The sequence below is a fragment of the Capsella rubella genome, unplaced genomic scaffold, assembly GCF_000375325.1.
Source record: "Capsella rubella cultivar Monte Gargano unplaced genomic scaffold, Caprub1_0 scaffold_5, whole genome shotgun sequence".
NCBI lineage: Eukaryota > Viridiplantae > Streptophyta > Magnoliopsida > Brassicales > Brassicaceae > Capsella > Capsella rubella.
The window spans coordinates 6,588,971-6,612,520 of NW_006238919.1; the positions used below are offsets into that span (position 1 = coordinate 6,588,971).

The following is a 23,550-nucleotide window of genomic DNA, read 5'->3' on the forward strand; positions in this document are numbered from 1 at the left end:
TTAAAAATAACTTTAAAAATAATTTTAAATTTTCTTTAAAACATAGGAAATCAAAATTTAATAAATGAAATTGAAATATTCATAGATAATTGTTAATGTTGATTTGGTATTAATTGTATGATTTAATTTTGGAAAGAATTAGTTTTTATTCTATCTTATATTATTTTGTATATTAAATATTACATTGACTTATGTATAATGATTTTATATCATTCAAATTAAAAAATAATTTTTGATAATAAATTGTATTGACAGTATTTAAAACCAACAAATTAGTAATTTAATTTATATCATAGAAAATATTTTAAGATAGTATAGAAAGAAATTTGGTAAGTTTAAACTGTCTAATCTTTAAAAATTGAAAATTAATAATATTTTGACTTAAAAGTATCACTGATTTTGCTTATTGAAATAGTAATCTTTTGTTTGACTAATTAAACATATTTTTAACTATAGTGATTAATTAATGAATGTTTTGACTATAATGATTAATAAATGTGTTAACTTATATATATATAGTCAAACACAAAGATTTTGGTAATTTCTTCTCTATATATATAAATAGTTTCCATCAAATATATACATATAAACCTTTAAGCAAAAGAAATTGATTAAGCAGATATGGAGAACCAGACGAGAGGTATGATGGTTTTGTTTTTGGTGGTAATGACTGCCATTGGAGGAGAAGCAGCGTCGACTTCATGTGAACAGATGTGTTTTATACGCTGCCACCAGTTCCCCGGCTTACTGAACTGCTTGCAAATCTGTGTTGACAAGCTATGCAAGCATCATCCACCCACAAGTAGTATCTTTCCATCTACATCGCATTCGCAGTAACTCTTTCTTTCTCTCTTTCTCTCTCTTTTGCAAGTAATATGCATGTATTGTATTTACTTGTGTGTAGTATGGTGAGTTGATATGGTTTATGTGGTGTTAACGTAGGATGAAAGACTAAAGGGATGGAAGAAATGCATGCATAGAGATAGTTTCTCTATTGTTTCGTGCTTGATTTATTTTTACTTTTACTTTTATATGTAAAATAAAATATATAATAAATATCTTGAAACCTTTTGTGATATTTCTGATTCACTCTATTGCGTTAGGAACATTATTACTTTTTTACATATCCATCCGTTCAACAACAAACAATATAGAGTGAGTGGGCTTTGCTTACCAAAAGCAAGAGTTTGTATGGATTTACTTGTTAACATGGTTTATGTGGAGGTAATGCATTTTAATGACAATAGTGGCCAAATTAATTATTTTAAACATCTCCACAAGTACTGAATCGGGGTGTCCTACTCATTCAATATTTTACTATTATTTGCTACTCTTTTTCTTTTTAATCATTTGTTGTTTGAGTTTTACTACACAAATTAGAAAAAAATAAATTTTCTATTTTATCATTCTTTAATATATTTTCTAATTTTTTATTGGTTAAAACATTGAAGTAGTGGGATAAAATTTTAATTTTTATAAAACATTTGTATTGGAAATTTAAAACGGCACTATTATGAATTCTTTTAACTTTAGAACGATTAAAAAAATATAATTTTTTTTAGACAAACATAATAAATACTTTTTATGATTGTAGATTTTCACTAAAATTTTTTTTGATGGAGATGCTTTTAGATATATCTGACTCAATCATTAGCTATATTTAATTAGTGCAGTGGTGGAATCAATATAGCTGGATATGGAGTTACTAACCAGATTACGAGATTTTGCGTTATTTTAGAGCAAGTGCATTAGTGGGATTTGTTTTAGTTCCAAAAACAATTAATCGCAGGCCGGCACGTGTCAGTGGGATTCGCGAATAATGGATAATAAGAAACGGGACGGTCCCGTTTCTGCGTACGTCCTACCTATTAATTTTTTTTTTGATTTTTTTTTTTACTATAAATTCGGTGGGACTTTATGCTGGGTACTCTAATGCACTTACTTTTAGTTGAAGCCAAAGAAGAAGTAACAATGCGTTACCAAAAACAGAAAGCAAAGACATGTTTGACGTTTAGGAAAGTCTGAATAATCATATTAGTTTAATTTTATTAAATCAATTAACAAAAACAAAATTGGATTTGAACTAGACCTACTGAATTGGATACTGCCTCCAGCCTTCTTTACTCTAGGCACGGCTTAGAGTACCTACAAGAGTTGCATTAATAAAGTATATTATTATTTTAACATAAATTACATAGATAATTAAATTTTATTTTAGCAACTAAAAGTAACTCATTTAAAAGATAACAGTTGGTAATTAAGTGATTCTTCTAATAATCTCAAGAAACTGTACCTAAAAATATATTAAATCGTATCCTCAATAGTTTAATATGTCATATTAGAATTTTGTTTTGATATCATGTTTTGAATAGTACGTACTTCTTTTTTTTTATTGTTATTTTCGGGTTTGTATACAAATAAAAAAAAATGTTTTATAAATGATGTTGTCTAACCGAAAAAGAAGGTGAACTAAGTAGATAGATTGCTATATTATTGATGAAATTAATAAATAATCAATAATGTGATTAGTTGTCATTAAATTGTATTGTATTTTCAGTTAAACTATTGAAATTTGGAAACATATAGTGTTTTTGTAAAGTGCTAGTATTTGTTAAGTGAATGTCTAATTTTATCAAATGAACACCTCTAACAAAACTAAAGCTCTAAACCCTAATATGTATCTATTTAATAAATAAAAATTCACTAACATTTCTCAAGAAAAAAAAATTCACATGTTTGCTAGTACTAAAATAATGATTAAAACCGTCATTATTTATTTATTTTTGTTTACAAACAACCCAAAGTCAATTGCTCAATTGGTAAAAATTTCGGACAATGGCCTAGCTCACCAGGTCGAATAGCTCCTAAAATGAGCTTATATAATCTCCTATAATTTGGACTGGAAACATGTATAGGTTAGATCTATAATCTCTATTTGTTGGGAAAAAAACAATATATATATATATATATATATATATATATATTTTGACCAAAAAAATAATAATATATATATATCCATCTTCACTTCGTATAGTAAAATATCAGTTTTCCCAATCCATTTCATGTTTTAGTTTTACTAGCAAATTATACACTTAAAGTTTTTACTTATACTATGTACTGTACTAAGTCTTACTGAGTCAAACTGGGCGGTACAAAGTGGGACTTGGGATTTAATGTCACATTTAAAGCTTACCCCAAAACTTTGAAAAGGTCTTTGTTTGCAACAATGATTGCAACAACACTATTTATATAAACTCATCACATATCTATCTTCTTCATCTTCTCAACTGCACAAAGATCAAGTCACCGGAAAAAACATAAGAGATGACGGAGAAAGAAGAAAGCAACCACCACCTTGGCACCGTCAGATCCCTCCAAGAAACTCCCACTTGGGCTCTGGCCACTGTTTGCTTCTTCTTCGTCGCGGTTTCCATCTTCCTTGAGCGTCTCATCAATCTTCTCTCCATTGTAAGTACACAAATGTATTCACATGTTTACTGAATCATCTTACTTCTTTTTGTAAAGTTCTGTTTTAATTTTCTCCTAAGTTCTTGGAACTTTTTTGCTTTTCTTGCAAGAGTAACCATACATGTTATAGTGGAAACAATAAATATATTAGTTAAGAAAAAAAATTAGTATTTTAAACAATTAATATATATAAGATAGAACTACGAACGTACCTGCCAATTTTTTTTTAATATAATTTCTGATTAAGTCTTTTTTTTTTGGGATTTTCAGTTCGAATCTTTAGTTACAAAATGTTCGATTCTTCTTAAAATATGCGTATATATATGATATATTAATGTTAATTTGTTATATTATTGTCTTTTTTTTTTGTTTTTTCTTTTCTTGCAGAGACTTAAGAAAAATAGAAAAAAATCGCTACTTGAATCATTAGAGAAGCTTAAATCAGGTAAAAATTGTTGTTAGTGATTAATCTTTTTCTCTAGTAGAAGCTCACACGTATTTGTGTGTTTTAACAATCTTTTATAACAGTTTTATTAATCCATGAATTTTGGATGTTTCTATAAGGGCAGTTCTAATGGTGCTAGGATTCATGTCACTGATGCTAAACGTGACTGAGGTTGAAGTTTCAAAGATATGCATTCCCATAAAGTATGCAAAACTAATGTTGCCTTGCCGTAAAACCATTCATTCATTACAAAAAGATGATGATAAAGCTAATGATGATCATGATGATGATAATGATCAAGATGATGATAATGACTATGACAAAAACTTCCTTCACCAATGCTCCAAGGTTCTTCTTCTTGATCCTTATTAATTACCATCATTTTTCAAATGTTTTTAAGTTTCATTTGTCTTTTAATCCAAATGGAGTATACACAAAGATGTTTGTTTAATGATTTTCTATTTTTTCACAGATTAGTATCTAAATTAAGTCATATATGTTTAGAATCCGAAATTTTTCTACATACCTTCTAGAAATCAAAACAAAGGATCCAAATTGTCAAATAATTTAAACAAAATTGTCAAATACTTTACTTTGACGTTGACTTGGAGTCTTTGGACATATATATATACGTATTGTCGTTAGCAAGAGTCAACGAATAATACTACATATCAGTTTGATTTAACTCCAAAACTATATATTATGGGGTATATTCTGATATTATTCATGTGGTATAACTAATCTTGTCGGTATTCGAAGTTTGTATAAACTAAGTCAAAGTGAAAAGGAAATGTAGACTTTTTCTTTGCTTACTAGTAGTAGTAGTAACCTTAATTAAAAAGCATTTACGTACTAATTGCGAACTAATTAACTAATCTGACTTAGTCAAATTAAAAATTTGCAGGGGAAGACGTCATTCATATCACAAGAGGGTTTGACCCAGTTGAGTTACTTTATCTTTGTGTTGGCTTGTATGCACATTCTCTACAATCTTGCTGTTCTTTTCCTTGGAATGGCCAAGGTACATACATACATATTTTTGTATTATGCAATCAAATATTCTAAACATCATATTAACATATTAAAGAAAATATTATATTGGTCAAATGATTGTTTATTAATTTTTTAACGTTTTTAATAAACAAAATATATGCATTGGTCAATTTATTTCATGCCATTTTAATTAGACCGTATCTCATTTGTCAATTTATTCCATGGTATTTGAGTTAGACCGTATTCTATTAGTCAATTTATTCGATTTCGATTAAAATAAATCATTTGTAAGAAATTTATAATTTATTACAATTTTTTCCTGAATATTTTATCATAATATTAATTTTACAATTTACATATAAACTTTTGAATTTGTAAATCATATAGATGAAGAAATGGAAATCATGGGAGAAAGAGACTCAAACAGTGGAGTATCTAGCAGCAAATGGTAAGATTTTTTTTAATATATTTTTATTCTCTACTACTAAATTAATTAGGCCATCATTATCGAGACATACTAACGGATGTTAGGCTATTAAATAAAAGCGAAAATAATAAAACAGTTCTATTGGAAGAAGTAATCGGTTCAATGCTAAGAAGTTTTTGGAAGGAGGTTCTTGTGCCATGTGTAAAGTGCTGAGTGGTTAGAAATAATTATTAAAAAATAAAAATTTCATTTTTTATTATTTTATCCCAAAACATTTTTCATATTTCATTTTTCATTATTCCATTTAAACATCTTTCAAATGATTAAAAAGGTTTATAAACTTTGTATTAATTTAATAAAATATTTGTGTGCTTTAATTAATATGTTTTTATCTTCTTATGTTTCTCATTTTTATGTTCATTGTTTTTTTTGGTTACTAATAATTTTGAACTGTATTTTTTGTTTCTTTTTATTTTCAAATCAATTGTATGTTTATTTTTAAAAGTTTTCAATTTAAAAGTTATTTATTTAATTTGAAAATTTTAAAATATAATTTATATTATATTATTTAATTTTTAAGATTCTAAAGGTTCAACCAATAATCAACTCTAAATTTTTGGTTCTTAACTCAACCTCTTACATTATTAATATAATTAAAAACCTCTAAGATACATCTTCTCACTTATCCCTATAATGATGCTCTTACATGCAATATTCCTTAATTTCTTATTCGAAGAAACTTATGTTAAACTTAATATGTAATTTAAAAGATCCGAATAGGTTTAGAATGACAAGAGATACAACATTTGCTCGACGACACTTGGGTTGGACTGAAACATCGATTCAACTTTGGATTGTAAGTTAGTAACATACTCTTCATCTTTTAATCAGTTCATTAATATGTAATTAAAATATATTTAAGTAAACAAAGATTAATAATAAACAATTGTTTTTCTTAGAAATGTTTTTTCAGGCAATTTTTCAACTCGGTGGCAAAAGTAGATTACCTCACACTACGTCATGGGTTCATCACAGTTAGTACCTTATTTGTTTATCAATGAATTACAATTCTAGAAAATAAAACTCTATATTAAATTATTAATATGATCGTTTAATTATTATTATCGATGCAGGCTCATTTATCATCAAATAATGCTTTTAACTTCCAAAAGTATATACAAAGATCTTTACATGAAGATTTTAAAACTATAGTTGGTATCAGGTAATTCAAATTCTTACATATGTTTAATCATATTTTAGTAACACTTATTAAAGTAAAAATATCAAAATTAACTTTGACTATATATTATTACAGTCCTTTGATGTGGCTAACTGTTGTCATCTTTATGCTCCTCGACGTTTATGGTAACTTAAATTATACATTTATATAGTTTATATATATAAACTAGTGATTATTCTCATTTTTTTTTTGTTTTTGTTAATCATCAGGTTGGAGAGTATACTTTTATATGTCATTTGTGCCACTAATTGTAAGTTTTTTTAACTTAATATAACTAAACTAATTTAGATTTTTAAAAAAATATAATTGATGAATTAATAATTTTGATTTTAGGTAGTTCTAGTGATTGGGACAAAACTAGAGATGATAGTGGCGAAAATGGCTGTCACAATTAAGGAACATAACAATGTGATTAGAGGAAGCCCTGTTGTTGAGCCAAACGACAAGCATTTCTGGTTTTCTAATCCTCGTTTCCTCTTGAGCATTCTACACTACACGCTGTTTTTGGTAATCTCGTCTAAACTCCACGTCGTTTTTCTCTAATGCTTCATCATATGATTTTGCAACATTTTTTTAAGCTAATTTTGGTATATGATATATTGATACAGAACACCTTCGAGATGGCATTTTTTGTTTGGATCACTGTAAGTTTTTAATTCTTTGGTTTCCTTTGAAAAATACGAAAATTGAAATTGATATATCTAATACATTTCAATTTAATTATGAAATTAGTGGCAATTTGGGATTAACTCTTGCTACCATGATAACCGAGAGATCATCATCACACGACTTGTATTAGCGTAAGCACTACAATTTATACATTTTCTTTCAATCTCACCAAAAGAAAAAAAAACATGAAATTATGTTTTGGTATTATAAATTATATCGTTAATAAGTATATGAATTTATAATTATAGGGTGACAGTCCTAGTCTTGAGCAGCTACATTACACTGCCTCTTTATGCCCTTGTAACTCAGGTAACTAAGTCCCATACATATATAACTACTACTATTCTTAGTGTAATATTGTGATCTTAACTTGATTTGGATGCATGTGTATGTATAGATGGGATCAAGCTATAAGAAAGTAATCTTGGAAGAACAGCTAGCAAATGTGTTCAAACAATGGCATGGTAGGGTTAGAGACAAGAGGAAGACAGGACAAACTACAGAAACGAACAACGGTAACGATAACGAGGGTGATAGTAATGGCGACGATATTGGTTTAGCTGCGAGTCCAACTCAGTCAGAAGTTGCTTATGATTTCAGATCTATGGGTAGACAACCACAGGTTTTACAAGAGATACCGGTAGGTATACACAAGCAAGCTGAAAGGTGATAAGGTTGATGGAACATAAGGAAGAGAGAGTGTTGGTAGTATTGATAAAGCAAATAGAGTTTGCCTTTACTAATTATTGACTTATCAAATGACTTAAACACTTAGTTAGCCAGATGTTTAATTATAGCTTATTGTAATAAAAAGGGAGTGTATGTAGTATGATCCTATCTGAAACATGAATAATTGTTTTGAAGTTACCTTTTTATTTATTGTGAGGTTACTGAAGACATTGTGAATAATATATATACTTGTACAGAGTGTGAAAGTGTCGGCATTGGCAAGAAAACAGACCTATGGTTCTTTGAAAAGCCCGCGACCGATGACGATCCTTCTTATCTCGCTTGTTCCCGCACCGATTTCATATAGCTTTGCATCTCTCAGAAGACGTCCTGTTGCATATTCATTTATATATCCATTTCCGCCTAAACATTGTATCGCCTGCAACATCAAACCATATCTCTTATATGTATAGTTGTGTATAGTTATGTGCCCTTCCCAGTTTTGTTTTGCTGGTAACCATTAGAAAGACGAAATATAACTCTTAAAACTGGTTTTCCGGTTTAATTCAGCTTTACTCAGTAAAGTGACAGTAACTTTAAGCTGATGATTACATACAGAAATGGACTCGATGTTTAAGATATATCATATTGAGGAGAGAAAGGGTAATTGACCTGTAAAGCGACCTGCGTTGCTCTTTCGGCTGCACAAAGAATAGTTCCGGCACAGTCCTAGAAGGTAAGCATATACATAAGAGGACTGGTGTTATTTGGTTGCGGTGGTGGTGTAGGACTCTTTTCAAAACAGAAAAGGAGAAGAGGGGATTTATTATTGCTATATCAAAGTTACCTTTGGGTCAATGTTCCCATTGTCACAGTCCCTAGCAACAGAGTAGACGTATGACCTGAGATGCCAAAGGAACATTTTTTTTTGCTTGAGCTACATTTCTGCGGTACGGACAATATAAATTTCAGAGTACTGAGAGAAGTTTTCTACCTTGAAGACTGTAATGCAGTGTACATGTCAGCAACTTTACCCTGCAATTATTCAACCAAATTAATTTTAAGAATCTAAAGATATTTTGAAGAAGTTTAGGTGAAGGATGATGTAAACCAACCTGAATAAATTGTAATTCTCCAATTGGACGACCAAACTGTTCTCTTTGGCGAATATAGGGAAGCACAGTGTCAAGGCATGCCTGCATGATCCCTAATGGCCCAGCTGCTAAAACAAGTCTCTCCAAATCCAGACCTGACATCAGAACATATACTCCTGCACGTACAAACCTTATGTTCATCAGACAAGTATAAAGATGGGGCTTGTAGGACTCAAGAAATGTACAAAGCGTGAATGTAGCAAACATGTGTTGGTGATTAAGTACAGATTTCAAACAGGCAATTACTTTATCCCCTTAGAATACTTAGCATTTTAATTTCAAATAGTTGATCATCATATTACTTGGAAAAATAAACCATGCAATGTTAATTATCCATGAACATAGAGAATAAGAGTTAAAAAACGATGAAGTTGCATCAGTCAAAACCTTTTCCTTCCTTGTCAAGAATGTTTTCTTCTGGAACAAAGCAATTCTCAAAAACAAGCTCACACCTACTCAGAAGAGACAAAGGTCAGAGAAAAAGAGGGATTTAATTTACACAGATATCTTTATCTTGAGAGAATGGGGATTACGTGTCGCTTCCCCGCATTCCTAGTTTGTCCAATTTCTGCGCAGTACTGAATCTGCAAAGCCATCACAATGAGAAATGGATTTAAGTAACTTGCTCTCTGGATTCCCTCTTTCTTTTATTTACTAAAGATTATAGAAAGTCAGTTTCAACAAGACTGAGAATTTACATACCCAGCCATTCCCTTCTCTATAATGAAAGCCGTGATTCCTTTAGAACCTGCTTTGGTATCAGTTTTCGCGTAAACAATCTGATCCAACCAAAACAAAATAGTAGGAAATATGTTAAAACTAAAGTAAAAGAAGTATCAAACAAAACCAATTTGAGAAGTTAACATATAATCTAATGTATATTACCAGTGTTTCAGCAGATGGTCCATTAGTGCACCACATCTTGTTGCCGTTTATTATATAACCACCATCTACCTTATCAGCCTTGCATTTCATGCTGACAACATCTGAACCAGCTGTGAAGAATATAAAAACTAAAATCAGTATCCATCAGAATAAAGCATTCACTATCTGTATGTATGAGTGTGTGCTCTCACACTCTCAAACTCTTCATCCAAATTATATGTATCTTACCATTTGGTTCACTCATTGCTAGAGCACCAATATGATCTCCACTGATAAGCTTCATAACAGTAGATCATTAGTTAGCTAAACTCTAACAAGATTTTAAAAAAGAAATGTCAGTTAAAAATCAAATACATTCTTTCTTCGATTCATAATCAATTCACTAATAAGGTGAGATTTCTACCACTGGTGTTAATTGCTGATAAACCATTAGCATAGCAGTGACAATACAAAAAGCTCAGATGAAATCATACCTTTGGCAAATACTTTTGCTTTTGGGCTGTAGTTCCATTCCTCACCTGTAAAAAGTAGTAATAAATCTTCTCCCTTCATTTTTTACAGCAGCTCAAATACTGTTGTGAGCAATATATTTTTACCAATTGATTGATGCAAAGGTTGGAATGGGCACCATAAGACAGAGCAACAGACCCTGAAGCCCGACTAAGTTCCTCCATTGCTATACAATGATACAAGTAACCAAGACCTAACCCTCCATATTCCTCTGCAGGTAAGGACTATACGATTAGGTTCCCGTTCTAGACATACAACGAAACATGACTGAGCTGAATAGCAGAAGCATATTCATCTGTGTTAGGAAACAGATCTACCTGGAGCAGTGATTCCATGGAGATTGAACTCACCCATTTTCTTCCACAAGTTAACATCCTAGTTATAAAAAAGTATCAAAATCTAAATTTTGATGAGATATCTAAGCAACAAAAACGTAAGAGGAAGGAACTAAAGACTATATAAGTAAGACAGACCTTTGGAAATGAATTTGTTTTATCAATTCTTTCGGCATGAGGAGCGATAACATCTTGCGCAAACTTGGATACACTTTCTTTAAACTGCAGTTGCAATGCATCCAGCCATCCAGGGGATAGAAAGAATGTCACAAACAATTACAAGTCGCAACAAATGCAATCAAGATAAAATTAGATAAACTACTTATGATGAATACCACTGAGAAAACCATATAGAAAAATATAAAACTCTTGGCAAACATGTTAAAAGTCTCCCCTAGTGATGTAACAAAGACACACCATCAAATTCACTTACTTAAACACAAACTCTCAGATTATTTCAATTTGAATGTTATTTAAGTATTACCATGTGAAAACCACACAGACCCAGGAGAGGAAGTCGAAATCAACACCAGAGAGAACAACAACTAAGCTCTTTCTCTTATTTGGGTAGCTCTATTAACTACTTAACAAAGGGCAAATGTATGAACACACATGCACAAAGATGAGTCTTTTTTAAAACAACACCATTTGTTGTCAACTACCAAATGCTTCAGCAAAGTTCTGACTCCTAAAATCTGAACAGAGAAAAAAAAAAAAGAAAGAACCTGTAACTGAGTATCGTCGAAGAGGAGAGATGAAGAGAGAGAAGAGAAACACCTCATCCGAGTCTTGACGGCGTTACCAAGAATCGATCTCGCTGCAAAAAACCTCTGCATCTTTCGATATACACGAAGGAGACGACAAAGAATGTATTGGTCAAAATGCCAAAGTTCGGGTTTTTAGAGAGACCCAAGAATTTTAAAGTTTTGTAACTTAGATTTTAATAATAGTAAAGTGATAAGGATGGGAAAAGAGAGAAGATATGAGCAATGAGTCATGGGTCTATGTAGTTCCGTATACCACTTTGTTATTGTTTATGTTTACTAACTACTACTCTCCCATACCATCTTTGTCGTCTCGTCTCTAGTATATATAACACTGACACTGTTCTAAGATACCATTTTCAATATTAAGTACTGTGTTATAAAATGTTGGTGTTTTCAAGAAGTGTTTAAGAATCGAGAGGAAGAAGAAAGAACTGTTTTTTTTTTTTTTTTTTTTTCTATTCAACAGAAGAGAACAAATGTTAAAACCCCACATTTACAAAATGCTAAGTTTCCTCTACTTGTCCCATATTATCTGTAGTAAACAACTTTGTCCTATCGAAAATACAAAAGCTTTCCAAGTCTTTCATTAACTTATATGTATAAACCTAAGTTTACTCCTTTGCAAATAAACATCCTGCAATGAGACAGAGTAGCTTTAGTTTCACAGAGAAGATATATTAGCTTCGGATATGTTGATGAAGACTTAGATTGGCTTTTTTTTTTTACCTTGCATGAGAGCCTTTAAGATGCCCGAGCACAGAGAATGAAGCAAAGCTTTCCAAACTCTGGCTCTGATGATGATGATGATGATCCATTTGATTGTTCTGTGCATATATGTATATGTAAAGAATCAAAGTAACACCGGATGGATCATCCCCGCAAAATAAAATAAACAAGTTGAGGTAGGCTATACATATGGGTAGTAGCATCATCCAGACAAATAAATCATGAGTCATTCTGAATCTGAGTTAATGGAGAGATACAGCCGGGGTCTTACTGAACGCTTCTGCCTAGGAAACGAGAACGGGCTATCTGATCTTTGTCTACTTGCCTTCTCTTGTTTACTACTATCACTCATTCCCAGAAGCAACGACGCTGCAAATAAGTTAGATTTTAGTCAGTAACAAATCCCCGATAATTCAGACCACTCTTGTTCAGTTGTCTTTACAAGACCCAACAACCCATACAAGTGAAGGAAATCTAAATGCAACAGTGCAAATAAGTCATAAGCATGACAATCTGTATTAAAGATCTCTTCATGTTTCAAGAAAAATAAAGCAAAATCAGTTTCAGTCAGGGAAACTAACCTGTTTCTGACAAGGTATCCAAAACACCCTCGCTCGTCGACACTGGATTGTTTTCATTAACTCTGTTTACACCTACTGTCTCTCCATGATCACCAAGTCTAAGGGAGATCCAATCATCACTGGGAGTTCCATTTGACACCTCTGCCTGATTTCTTAAGTCAGACTGAGGTGAGGTATCAGGTCTTGTTGGCAGAAATATTTGAAGTGAGGGATCCTCTTCACTAGTTGCCAGAGGATTGTCCACTAATCCACCGTTTGCATCTGCTTCACGTTCCCCACCCAATTCTGGAAATATAGGAACAGATGGTATTGATTGCTCTGGAGCTATTGTGTAACCACTACTTATTGCAGGGGCAGAGTTCGGTAGACCAGGCTTTAAACCAACTAAATCCTCTGATACTTCAGCATCAGAAGCAAATAATTGGAACCCAGGGCCTCCTTGGGGTTCTGAAGAAAACTGCCAAAGGCGCATATCATAATCGTCGTCAATGTCGGTGAAAAGACCCAGGCCCGAACTGCTCCCAGCCATGGTGTGAGGGTCTTCACTGTACGAGTTAATACCAGGTGGGTGCAATGGAAAGTTTGCCTCGCCATCAGGTTGATTCTCATTGAAAGCAGGACCCCCAGTAATTACAACATCATTTTCGTCATCAGAATCACTTAGAACGATGACTTCATTATTACTTTCAACTGCTGGTTGATGATTCCTATCACTAAAGTTGTAGCTTGGATCTGCATTCATGGATAGAGAATCAAGCTCCAACCCATTGTTTCCAAAGTCAAAGGTCCCAACAGCGTCCTGGTTTACGCTAGGGTCATCGCCATCTCTACCACTTCCAGTTGCGCTACTGCTCATTGGTATAACATTTTGCTCCTGATACTCAACCTTCTCTTGCTTATTACTGGAAGACAAACCATTGATATTAGATTTGCTGACTTCCCAAATGCCATTGCGATTCTTCCTTATTCCAAGTTTCAAAGGGGTTAGATCGTCTGAGAAACCTTCTTGTTTAACTGATGTTAGCATTATCATCTTAGGTTTAATCTCATCAATCGTGGGGATGAGACTACCATCAGGTGTGTGCCATTTTGAGAGTTCCCCCAATTCTCTACGATCGCTGTCACTTTTGAACTTCACACGCCAAGAACCATCAGGCTTTATTTCAATCTCAGTCAACTCTGCATCACAATGTCTCATCTGCATGCAGGAAGAAAATCTTTGTAAATGTACTTAAATGAATAAAACATCAAATTCATCAAGAATTAACATCCACCAAATTTTACCTTTGATGTAATACGGCTAAAATAAGGATCTACAATTATATGCTCCAGAGAGTAGTTCTTCAGACAAATAGGACATTGCCACTGTAGTTACACAAACCACGGAACATATAAACTCAGTATACAATAGGAATAACCCAATTAACAAGACTACAATAGGATACCTGCCTTTCTGGAACGTTGATTTAGCTCCACAAACACCTCAAGGTCAAAACATCCCATGTGCACACAGAGTTTAAATCTCCCAGCAACTTTCATCCTAGAGCCGCTCATCTAGTGACATCAACAGAAAGGTAATACTAATCAGTCTAGAAACGTTCTCATACACACAATAAGGTAGTCAGGAGACAAACACACCTATTGGATTGCAACAACTTATTAAAAACAAGGAGTAATCTACCAAAGGAACTTACAGGACAACGGAGATTGACACCAAAGAAATCTGCAACAACCTCAATATCACTATCACTGTCAGCATCATCATTTCCAGTTGCACCTCCAATACATCGGCGTACACGCGCAAGAGCAGTTTCAAAAGGTTCACCTTTATCCTCATCCGGAATCATGTTTAAGACCTAGATGAAGAAGTAGCGGTAGGTTTACAGGAAACTCATAAGAGTGAAGTAGATCATGTTTTGAGCATTTAAGAACACTAGAAATAGTGATTAATACAGTGAGAAAGAAGATTTTACAGCATAACAGACTATACTTAAGAAAACAATATATAACCACAAACTGTAGTCAATTATGCCATTGCACCATGGATTCCTGACCCAGCTCATCATCAAAGAGAACCAAACTCAGCAGTCAGCACTAAATAGCCAACAAAATGTACTCACTTATGCCATTGCACCATGATCTAAAAATACCAGATTGACTTAGCTCAGGATCAAAGAGAATATATCTTTCTTAACATTGTATAACTAACAAATTGTAGTCAACATAGAACTGGGAAAACCTAGAATTTTCAGTGCAACCATAGTGTAACCCTCACACAGATTAACTTCCTTCGCATGCACATGCTCTAGTTTATTCTTACAGATTAAATTCATCTTTTTTTTTTTCCCTCGCATTGACTCTAGTTTTTTAATGTTTCTCATGCAACATCTTACAGTAAATACAAGTACCTGTTGCAGAGTTCGTCTCTTCACAAGTCTTACACCCAAACAAAAACTGCGGGAATCACATCCACTCAAGGATATCTTGTTAATTCCATCTCTAACACAAGGTGTGATCTGCCAAAAATATGGATGCATACTAGATTACAAACAGCTTCATATTAATTTTAGAGAGAGTAAACTATCCATAACAACAAACAACTGTTACTGAAAAGAGATGAAAAACATACCATAGGTCCATCATCGCGGCCATTGGCCCCCAGAAGCTGTGACGCTGGTCGGTTAATTGCTCGAACAGGTACACCTATAAAAAAAGTAACTTAACCATGAATCCATATCAAAAGAGAGCACATTTACTGAGATCTGCAAACCATACTTATTCCATGAAACCCATGTTCCTCATATTCCTCCTAATAAATCGCTAATAACACTAACACATATCATCCCTAAACAATGAATTGGACTCACATACCATTGACTTGCAGATCAGCATATTGAGGCCACTGCATCCTAAATAGAACTTTGTCATTCAAGAGCATACACCAAGCCTGAAAACAAAACAAATAGAACTGCCAATTAGAAAACACACACACACGTATGTAGTGTACATATCTAACCTCCTTTTTAAAATCATCAACCTGAATATCGTACTCATGTTTCACCAACAAATCTTTGTCTGCCCTTGTTATTTGAAATGTTCTGTCCACACTCTGCATTGGGTTTGAACTGAAAATTGTGTCGGAGTATTAGAAGAACACACATGTTATTATCATATTTAAGTAGGTGTTATAGATCTGCCTAGGAACAACCATGAATTCTTTTCTCTAAGTACTAAAATGAAACATAAGTCCAGCTACGAAAGCTGAGTGACTACGGTTCACCTCATCCCTCAATTGAAATTAACCCTACATCCACAAACAGTATGCAGACCGCAAGACACTATAATGTCTTTGAATTTCCACCACAAGTACACAAATCTAAACATGATAGTTACAACAAAAGACTTCGTGTACATACCCATCAGTTGGGGCTGTCGTTGTAGTTAACCTGACAGGATACAATGGATGCGCCATTGTAACCCAAAATCTGCACATAAAAAAAAACAATTAAGACGCGAAAATCAACACAAAACAATTTTTAAACAAAATCAAAACACAGAGCATAAAGTGGCATGTAGGAACCCCCCCCCCCCCTTTCATGTTATGTAAGAACAGATTTTTACTCATTTCCCAATCAAAAGAAGTTCATGAGCATCTTACGGGTCAGCACGGGTAAGTCGGCATATTTCACAGTAAAATGATTCAGGAAGAGGTGGGTTTACTTCCATAGGCTTCTCCGGAATAATGACACAACCAACATGCTCCCAGATATGACATCTCGGATCCTCACACTGAAATTTACAAAATCGTCTAATGAAGCCATAAGGTACCACCACCAAGAGATACTGCTAACTCAAAAAGGATTTGAGACGACTATTGTGTAACAGACTTACCTGTATCATTGACTCTGTCTCTAGTGAGCTTCCACAAATACACCGAACTTTGTTATCTGGTTGAAAGGGATCTTCAAGTTCTCCCTTAACTTTAACATTACTGATATCCGAACTAACTTTTCCTTTGGACGCTAATTCACTTGCCCCAGATGCTTGCATTTTCCTGTGGAAACAAAAAATTATTGTGGTAAAACAAAAAGTAAATGACTGTCCACAAGGAAAAAACAAGCATGCATAAGAAATCCATGGCTAAAACATACACTCACCTATATGCATCCTCCACTAGTTTTGCAACCTTTTCCCTTGCCATGGCATCCCTTTTAGACCACAACCTGCCCGCTGTCAGTAGGTAATGGAAACAACGCTTATAAGAACACTCAAAAGCTTTCCCTGATTACACAGTTCACGCATGAGTAAATAAAAATGAGTGCGCAATATACCAGGCTCATCAGAAAGAATAGTCAAGATCCGCTGAACAAGGTCCTGCATAAGTAAAAGGACAAACGGAGAAAAAAGTTAACATTAATCACAACCCAAACTGGAACCCCAATTAAACAGTAGACTATGAACTTCATGAAATTTCCTGGTAACTAAGCTGTAATCTTCTGTAAAAGAACACAAGATATCTATCTAACAATAACAACTACTACTTTCAAATGAAACAGGTAACCCTCTTCACCAAAGTAGATACATAAGCTCACTATTAGCAAATCAATTACAATATAATGACAGCATTGTCTCCCTCAAAACGAGAAAAGTCCAACTATGATCACCCAAACACAATCTTCTATTCGATATTAATAAGCAGAGTTTAACACCATAACAATAGCAAGTGGAAACATCAGCAGCAAAATTTCAAACCTGCTTTTTCCCTTGTTTAGAAAGTCCCAGCTGAGTAAGCACATCCTTGAGCTCTTTTATCCGGAAATACGCAAGTTTCTCCTGAAATATACATCTCAACTAAGTAAACAATAACATCCACTCAACTCAAAAATCATTTTTTTCAGACCGATCATAAGCAAATTGACTGTAAAAATTAAAAAAGCAAGCTCTTTTGAAAAGTTCTTCTCAATATAATCTTAATTAACCCATCACAATCAGTGTTAATACCTTGCAGCTAGCAACTAAATCCATCTCTTAAACCCACACACACAAAGACGTCTCAGTTCAAATCACAAAACCACCACCGGGAAATTGAGTAACACCGCCGGAGAATCAAGTCTCTATACAGCAACCGATCTAAACAAAAAAAGAGATTGATCATTCAAAAAAATTAGTCCTTTCCACCGAGTTCTAAAAATTATCAATCCAAGAACAAGAAAAATTGAAGAAATTTACCCAGAGATCGGATACTGCATATCAAATCATCAAAAAAAAAAACTCAATTTTTAGTGTTCTACAGATTCAAAACAACGCCGACAAATTTCAAAGTTTTCGCCTTTTTTTTTTTGTTTTTTTTGACTTAAGGAGGAAGGAGACGAGAAAGAAATCGATTTTTACAGATAACCGGAAGAACAAAAGCTGATTTTTATCAAATCCGGTTTAGTTTACCGCAATACGTCCGGGTTTAGTTCCAGTGTGCTAACATGTACGTAAAAAACCAGATTCTCTCTACAAAAGCTCACCTAACTTTGTTTTCTTCTTCTTCTTCTCTCTCACAGAATCGTATCGTATCGTATCGTAAGTTTTTGTAACTTATATCAATCAGATTTACTAGGATCACGCCACGTTGAGAAACACAAGCCGTTGGATCGATTACTTACCTGAAATTATTTTTGTAATATAAAGTAAGTTATCTATTAATTTGGGTAATTAGTGAAAAAAGGAAATCAAATTAAGGAAAAACTGAGAAAAAATAAACTTACAGATAAGATAAATGACACGTGGAGTCAAGACAAATAACGATGGCCAAAAACTATAGTGTTTGAAAATTTATCACGTGGTTCAAAATCTTACCGTTAATAATTTATTTTCGCGCGTTATTTAAAAAGAATATCAACAGTTTATTTTTCTTAAACAACATCAACAAAATAAAAGAAGGGGGAGAAAACATTGAAAATTTGGCTAAAAATTATTGAAGAGATGTAGTAAGGATACCTTAGCTTCAATAATTAAGTCAATCAAAAGCTACAGTTGAACAACTAACAATGTATATCTCTTGAAATATGCAGCAGGGCTCTTATTTTAATTTATAAGAATTAAACATTGTGGATTCACTATATATATATATATATATATATATATATATATCCAAAATCGTTAATATTGTTTTGGTAACAAATTAATATCATCTTGTAGTCAAGAAAAATAAAAATTAACATTTTATTAGGTGATAAAAATGAAATTTATATGTAAAGTTAACAAATTTTTATTATTATGACAATGGAAACTTTTGGCGCGTCATTTACTTCTGTTAATAAGTTAATTTGGCACGTTATTAAGGTATGTTAATGAGTTAGTTATATTTTAGTATTGAGTCTTTAAATCACTTAAATCTAAGCTACAATATACATTATTTCCCAAAATTTGGTATGACCAATGTTGATTTTTTTTTTCATTCTTACAATATTTTAATGATGGTGAGGCTCATTTTAGAGCATTGATGCTCCATCACATATGATAATAGAAAAATCTTTAAAAATGTATATATAATGAAATCAAAAGGAAAAGATAACATAAAAATCTTCAATAAAATTATAAATACTTATTTTATTTATAGAACATTTAGGAAAAATTTAATAAAATATTTGTCAGAAAGAATTATAGAATTAATGTCTCTTCATTACAAGTTCATTGAAAAATGATCAATGAAAATTAATCAAGATTATCCTATATTAATGTAGTCATGTTTCATATAAAATAGTGGATCACGAAAGAAAATTCAATTACTGAATACAAACTTGAAATATGTAAAAATTATAAACATATGTGTTTACACTTTGGCTAAGATATTCATCTTTGATGTTTCTTTCAGTTGTCATTATCATAATTAGAATCACCTTCATTGATCTCTTTATCATTACTCATTAGTATCACCTTCAAAAAAATCATGCATTTGTTGTTTAGTTATTTATAACAAAGTTAGAAGTTTCTGCAATGTGACAATAGACACTATTTTTCTTTTCTTTCGACGATATTATTTGGGAAACATAAGATACACATATAAAAATTCAAACTTTATTTTGTTATCTTTGATTCTTTGAACCTCACGCCACAACCGGATACGATGAACAAGTTGCAACACCTACCAAAACCAAAGGAAACAAATCAATGGGAGAGTAAAAGAAACCAAACCAATTCGTTTAAAAAAAAAAAAAAAAAAAGACTTACCACACATGTTCTTCCCCATTTCCATCTTGAAATAGCCTTTGTCTCCCCAAGCACCTCCCCATGAGTTCTTTATAAGCCAGTATGGAACATTGTCTTCAACTCCATAACCAACTGCTAACACAGCATGGTTTACATCCTGCAAATTATAACAAATCCATGTTAACATTTTCGAAACATTTTTGCGAGTTTCGAGAAAGAAAGAAAAGAAAACTCACCATAGGAGTGTTTCCACAGGTAGTGCTAGTAAAAACTCCCTTCTTGTAAAACCTGAATTCATGTACAACCTCAAACGCGATACTCACTGGTCTTACCAGTCCTACCGCGTGCTTCAGTTCATCTTCTGCACCCTATTAGTTTATTTATCTTAGAGAACAAATCTATGATTTGTGGAGGTAAGTATATATGAATCTTATTCCAAATCAGGCTTTTACCTGTGTAATGTTGACAGAGTCAAGAACTTGTACACCGATGTTTTCAGCTGAGAATTTGCAGACACCATCTTTACCAACATAAGGATAAGTCTCCTCTGTGTCAAGCCCACCATTGTATTTGATGTATTCAAAGGCTTGAGAAGGAAGTCCACCATGGCAACCAAAGTTGTTAAAAGTTCCAGCACAATCCACAAGCTGTTGCTCAGACAGAGATATCCCTTTTCCAAATGCTTGATGATAAGCTGCTTCTAGAGCCCCGGTCGTGCTGAAGTGGAACCATTGATCATATATCTCAGAGATTCTGATCTTGTTTACATCAAGAAATCACTGAAAAAGTTATGATCATGAGAATTTTACCTGAATGTCCAGCAAGATCCACAATGTCCTTGGTCTTTAACAGGACTAACAATACCATCTTCTCTCCAATCTTTCTGCAGTTTTACACAATCTGAAGACTTCAAGACCAAGCACCACAAATTTCTATCTCCATTCAAAGATAAAGAACAAGAAGTGAATGTTAACCTTGTCTGGAACTGCAGATTCGGTGACCTTGTGGGTACCCTTCAAAGTAGCAGAGCAGTTTTGAGCAGCTCCAAGCCTGTGTCTTTGAAACTCTTGCCATGTCAAATCAGCATATTCTGTAAAACAGAACATACTCACTAAACATAAACAACACTAATGTGGCTCAATCCATCAACCATCAAGGAACACAACTAAAAGCTAAACAAGTAGAACAATGTTTCCACAATGTCACATATACTAGAAACCACTTCAGTGCTTTAAAACATTAACAATCTTGAACTATGTGACCTGAGACAAAGCTAACATACTAAGTTCTTGAACTATGGTGAACTAAGACAAAGCAAACTGAAATAAAACATTCTTGAACCATGTGAACTGAGACAAGGCTCAAACCAAACGTTCTTGAACTATGTGAATTGAGACAAGAAGGATCAAATCAAAGCGTTAGAGATAAGACTTACGATTAACAGAGAGTTTATAAGGCAATTCTTTCTTATTAGTGGATCTGATTAAATCAAGATTCTCTTTAAAAACTGAGAATCTTAACTTAATCTCCTCTTCGCTCTGATACTTCTTCCCATACCTTTTATTCACAAAAACCCAAAAATTTACCGAAATCGTAAACTTCACATTACAAATACAAGTCAACGGAGAAAAATAAGTCAACGATGAGAGTTTTTACCGGTGAGCGAATCGAGAAAACGAGAGAACATGACGAGACTGGCCTAAGATCTGAACGACAGTGTCTTCAAGCTCGCGAAGATTGTCGGAGACCATTCTGATTGGATTGAATTCATCGAATCCGATATCTTTATCAGCCGTTGTTGCAGCTATGAGAATCAAAAGGATCGATGAAGATAAGATTAGTTTTACAGACATGGCTTCTTCACTCTGGTTCTTTAGTGTTTCTTCTTCTTACAAAAGTCGAGAAGAAGAAGATTGGAGGGAGATTGGGTTTCGCTTTCTCTATGTTTTGTTTTGTCGAGTTGGGTTTTTTTTATGTTTTGTCTGGTTTACACGTGGTGAGTTTTAATTGGTTTGAACTTTGGCTTCAATAATTGTATTGCTGATGTGTATGGTGACGTGTGACGTATATAACGGAACATTGTTGTTTTTTTAGTTCTTCCACTATATTGATATTGGAAATGGGAATCTTATGACAGGATAATTTAAAATAAACCATAAATCAAATTATTGAATTATCAATTGCCAAAAGTGTTTTTTTTTTTTTTTTAGAATTTACAGAATAGTGGAAAATTGATTGTTGTGAAATAAATTTTTAGTTTTTATTGATTTTGAATTAATCATGAATGTTAATCGACTTTGCTAAATAAAACATGAATATGACGGAGATTAAACCGTTGATTTTCTAGAGAAACCACAGCTTTTTGTTTTACTATCTAACATTATTTATTAACTGATAATCAAATCGTTAGATTATTATGTCAAAAAATTTAAATTATTATTGAGCTATGTAACTAAGCCGTGTTTTATTTGGTAAAACACAAAAGTTTGTGATTTTTATAAAATTTAAAAAATTCAATAAAAATTAAATATTACATACACAATAAGTAAAATTCATATATTCACCACTTTTGCTAAGCTGATATAGCGTTTTAACATTTTTCTCATTACCCTTACCAATTACCAAATTTCATTATTTATTGGCTAGAGAGACCAAAAAGATTAAAATAATTTAGAATTTCCACTTTTTGTTTAATTCAAACACTTATATTTTAAAATTTAAATTAAAAAAAAAAACTTGTAAAACTTTGTTGGAGAAAAACAAATAGTTTAATTTCACTAATCAGTAATCACCAAGTCAAAAGAAAGAAAAAAAATCAGCTAACTAACAAAATCAAAACTCACCATTGATCTCTCCAACAATATCTCCTAACCATTTTTTTTTTACTTCAAATGTTCTCATAACTTTCTCAACGTTATTAGACTAACAAAAACAACTTTAGCCCATAAGTGAAGATGGAGAGTAGTAGTAGTAGTAGTAGTAGAACCTCTGGTTCTTCTCGAGGCATCTCTCTTTGGTCAGTCCTACTCCACTCTCTTTGGACAACTCTTATGGGAATACTCTTCTTCCGTCTCGCCACAACCAATGGCCACAAGTTGCCTTTCATCCAATTCTTTGCCATTACCGGAACATTACTCATTACCTTACCTTGGATCATCCAACTCCTCATCTCCTCGATTGTAATATTCCTCCATAAGACCAAAGGTTACAACGGCCTCATGTGGATCGTTCAGTCACCAACAGTGTCCAAAGAAGTTGTTGATCACACAAATAGTGGTATGTGTTCTGTTTCATCCTCTCGCCAGGTTTTGAAAGAAAGTGATGCAGAAGAGATTGCGATAAGGATCGTGATTGGTGCTTCTGATGATAAAAAAGACGGTTCCTCTGCTGCTCCTTTGGGCATGTTCATGGAGATTGAAGGAAGAAATAAGACTAAACTGCTCACAAATGGATCTACTTGATTCTTTTAAGTCATGGTCTT

General features: G+C 32.9%; 5 protein-coding genes across 6 annotated transcripts; 2 read left to right on the top strand and 3 right to left on the bottom strand.

Moving 5' to 3' along the window:
* Positions 1–3,262: 3,262 nt before the first annotated feature.
* Positions 3,263–8,167, top strand: LOC17885071 (MLO-like protein 3). Its single transcript, XM_006290850.2, has 15 exons — positions 3,263–3,468; positions 3,856–3,913; positions 4,038–4,261; positions 4,818–4,934; positions 5,294–5,354; positions 6,104–6,189; positions 6,293–6,367; positions 6,467–6,555; positions 6,649–6,698; positions 6,783–6,823; positions 6,907–7,080; positions 7,182–7,217; positions 7,306–7,373; positions 7,491–7,551; positions 7,640–8,167. The coding sequence occupies exons 1-15, from the start codon at positions 3,325–3,327 to the stop codon at positions 7,910–7,912; spliced, it is 1,557 nt and encodes a 518-aa protein (XP_006290912.1). The 5' UTR covers positions 3,263–3,324; the 3' UTR covers positions 7,913–8,167.
* LOC17885186 (isovaleryl-CoA dehydrogenase, mitochondrial) lies at positions 8,096–11,721 on the bottom strand. Of its 2 annotated transcripts, none has more exons than XM_023782189.1 (15): positions 11,521–11,721; positions 10,934–11,017; positions 10,778–10,835; positions 10,547–10,671; positions 10,424–10,468; positions 10,179–10,227; positions 9,951–10,060; positions 9,768–9,844; positions 9,599–9,649; positions 9,453–9,517; positions 9,027–9,181; positions 8,906–8,946; positions 8,759–8,813; positions 8,584–8,640; positions 8,096–8,350 (listed from the first exon to the last, which is right to left on the bottom strand). In XM_023782189.1, exons 1-15 carry the CDS (start codon positions 11,629–11,631, stop codon positions 8,204–8,206), a joined length of 1,230 nt encoding a protein of 409 aa, XP_023637957.1. In that variant the 5' UTR covers positions 11,632–11,721; the 3' UTR covers positions 8,096–8,203. The 2 variants fall into 2 exon arrangements, with proteins under 2 accessions (XP_023637957.1, XP_023637958.1); XM_023782190.1 differs by lacking the exon at positions 11,521–11,721 and adding an exon at positions 11,280–11,501.
* A 660-nt stretch (positions 11,722–12,381) lies between these two features.
* Positions 12,382–18,233, bottom strand: LOC17887271 (E3 SUMO-protein ligase SIZ1). Its single transcript, XM_006292825.2, has 17 exons — positions 18,099–18,233; positions 17,871–17,999; positions 17,622–17,702; positions 17,201–17,243; positions 17,027–17,099; positions 16,761–16,923; positions 16,528–16,658; positions 16,286–16,354; positions 15,907–15,994; positions 15,741–15,816; positions 15,499–15,572; positions 15,278–15,385; positions 14,564–14,725; positions 14,319–14,423; positions 14,154–14,234; positions 12,870–14,067; positions 12,382–12,657 (listed from the first exon to the last, which is right to left on the bottom strand). The coding sequence occupies exons 2-17, from the start codon at positions 17,892–17,894 to the stop codon at positions 12,515–12,517; spliced, it is 2,619 nt and encodes an 872-aa protein (XP_006292887.1). The 5' UTR covers positions 17,895–17,999; positions 18,099–18,233; the 3' UTR covers positions 12,382–12,514.
* Positions 18,234–19,792: 1,559 nt separating this feature from the next.
* On the bottom strand, positions 19,793–21,992 carry LOC17887285 (thiol protease aleurain-like). The gene is made up of 8 exons (XM_023782191.1): positions 21,726–21,992; positions 21,505–21,626; positions 21,044–21,159; positions 20,879–20,952; positions 20,522–20,786; positions 20,306–20,437; positions 20,091–20,226; positions 19,793–20,004 (listed from the first exon to the last, which is right to left on the bottom strand). The coding sequence occupies exons 1-8, from the start codon at positions 21,920–21,922 to the stop codon at positions 19,967–19,969; spliced, it is 1,080 nt and encodes a 359-aa protein (XP_023637959.1). The 5' UTR covers positions 21,923–21,992; the 3' UTR covers positions 19,793–19,966.
* A 1,031-nt stretch (positions 21,993–23,023) lies between these two features.
* Positions 23,024–23,530, top strand: LOC17885690. Its single transcript, XM_006292764.1, has one exon. The coding sequence runs from the start codon at positions 23,024–23,026 to the stop codon at positions 23,528–23,530; it is 507 nt and encodes a 168-aa protein (XP_006292826.1).
* Positions 23,531–23,550: the final 20 nt, after the last annotated feature.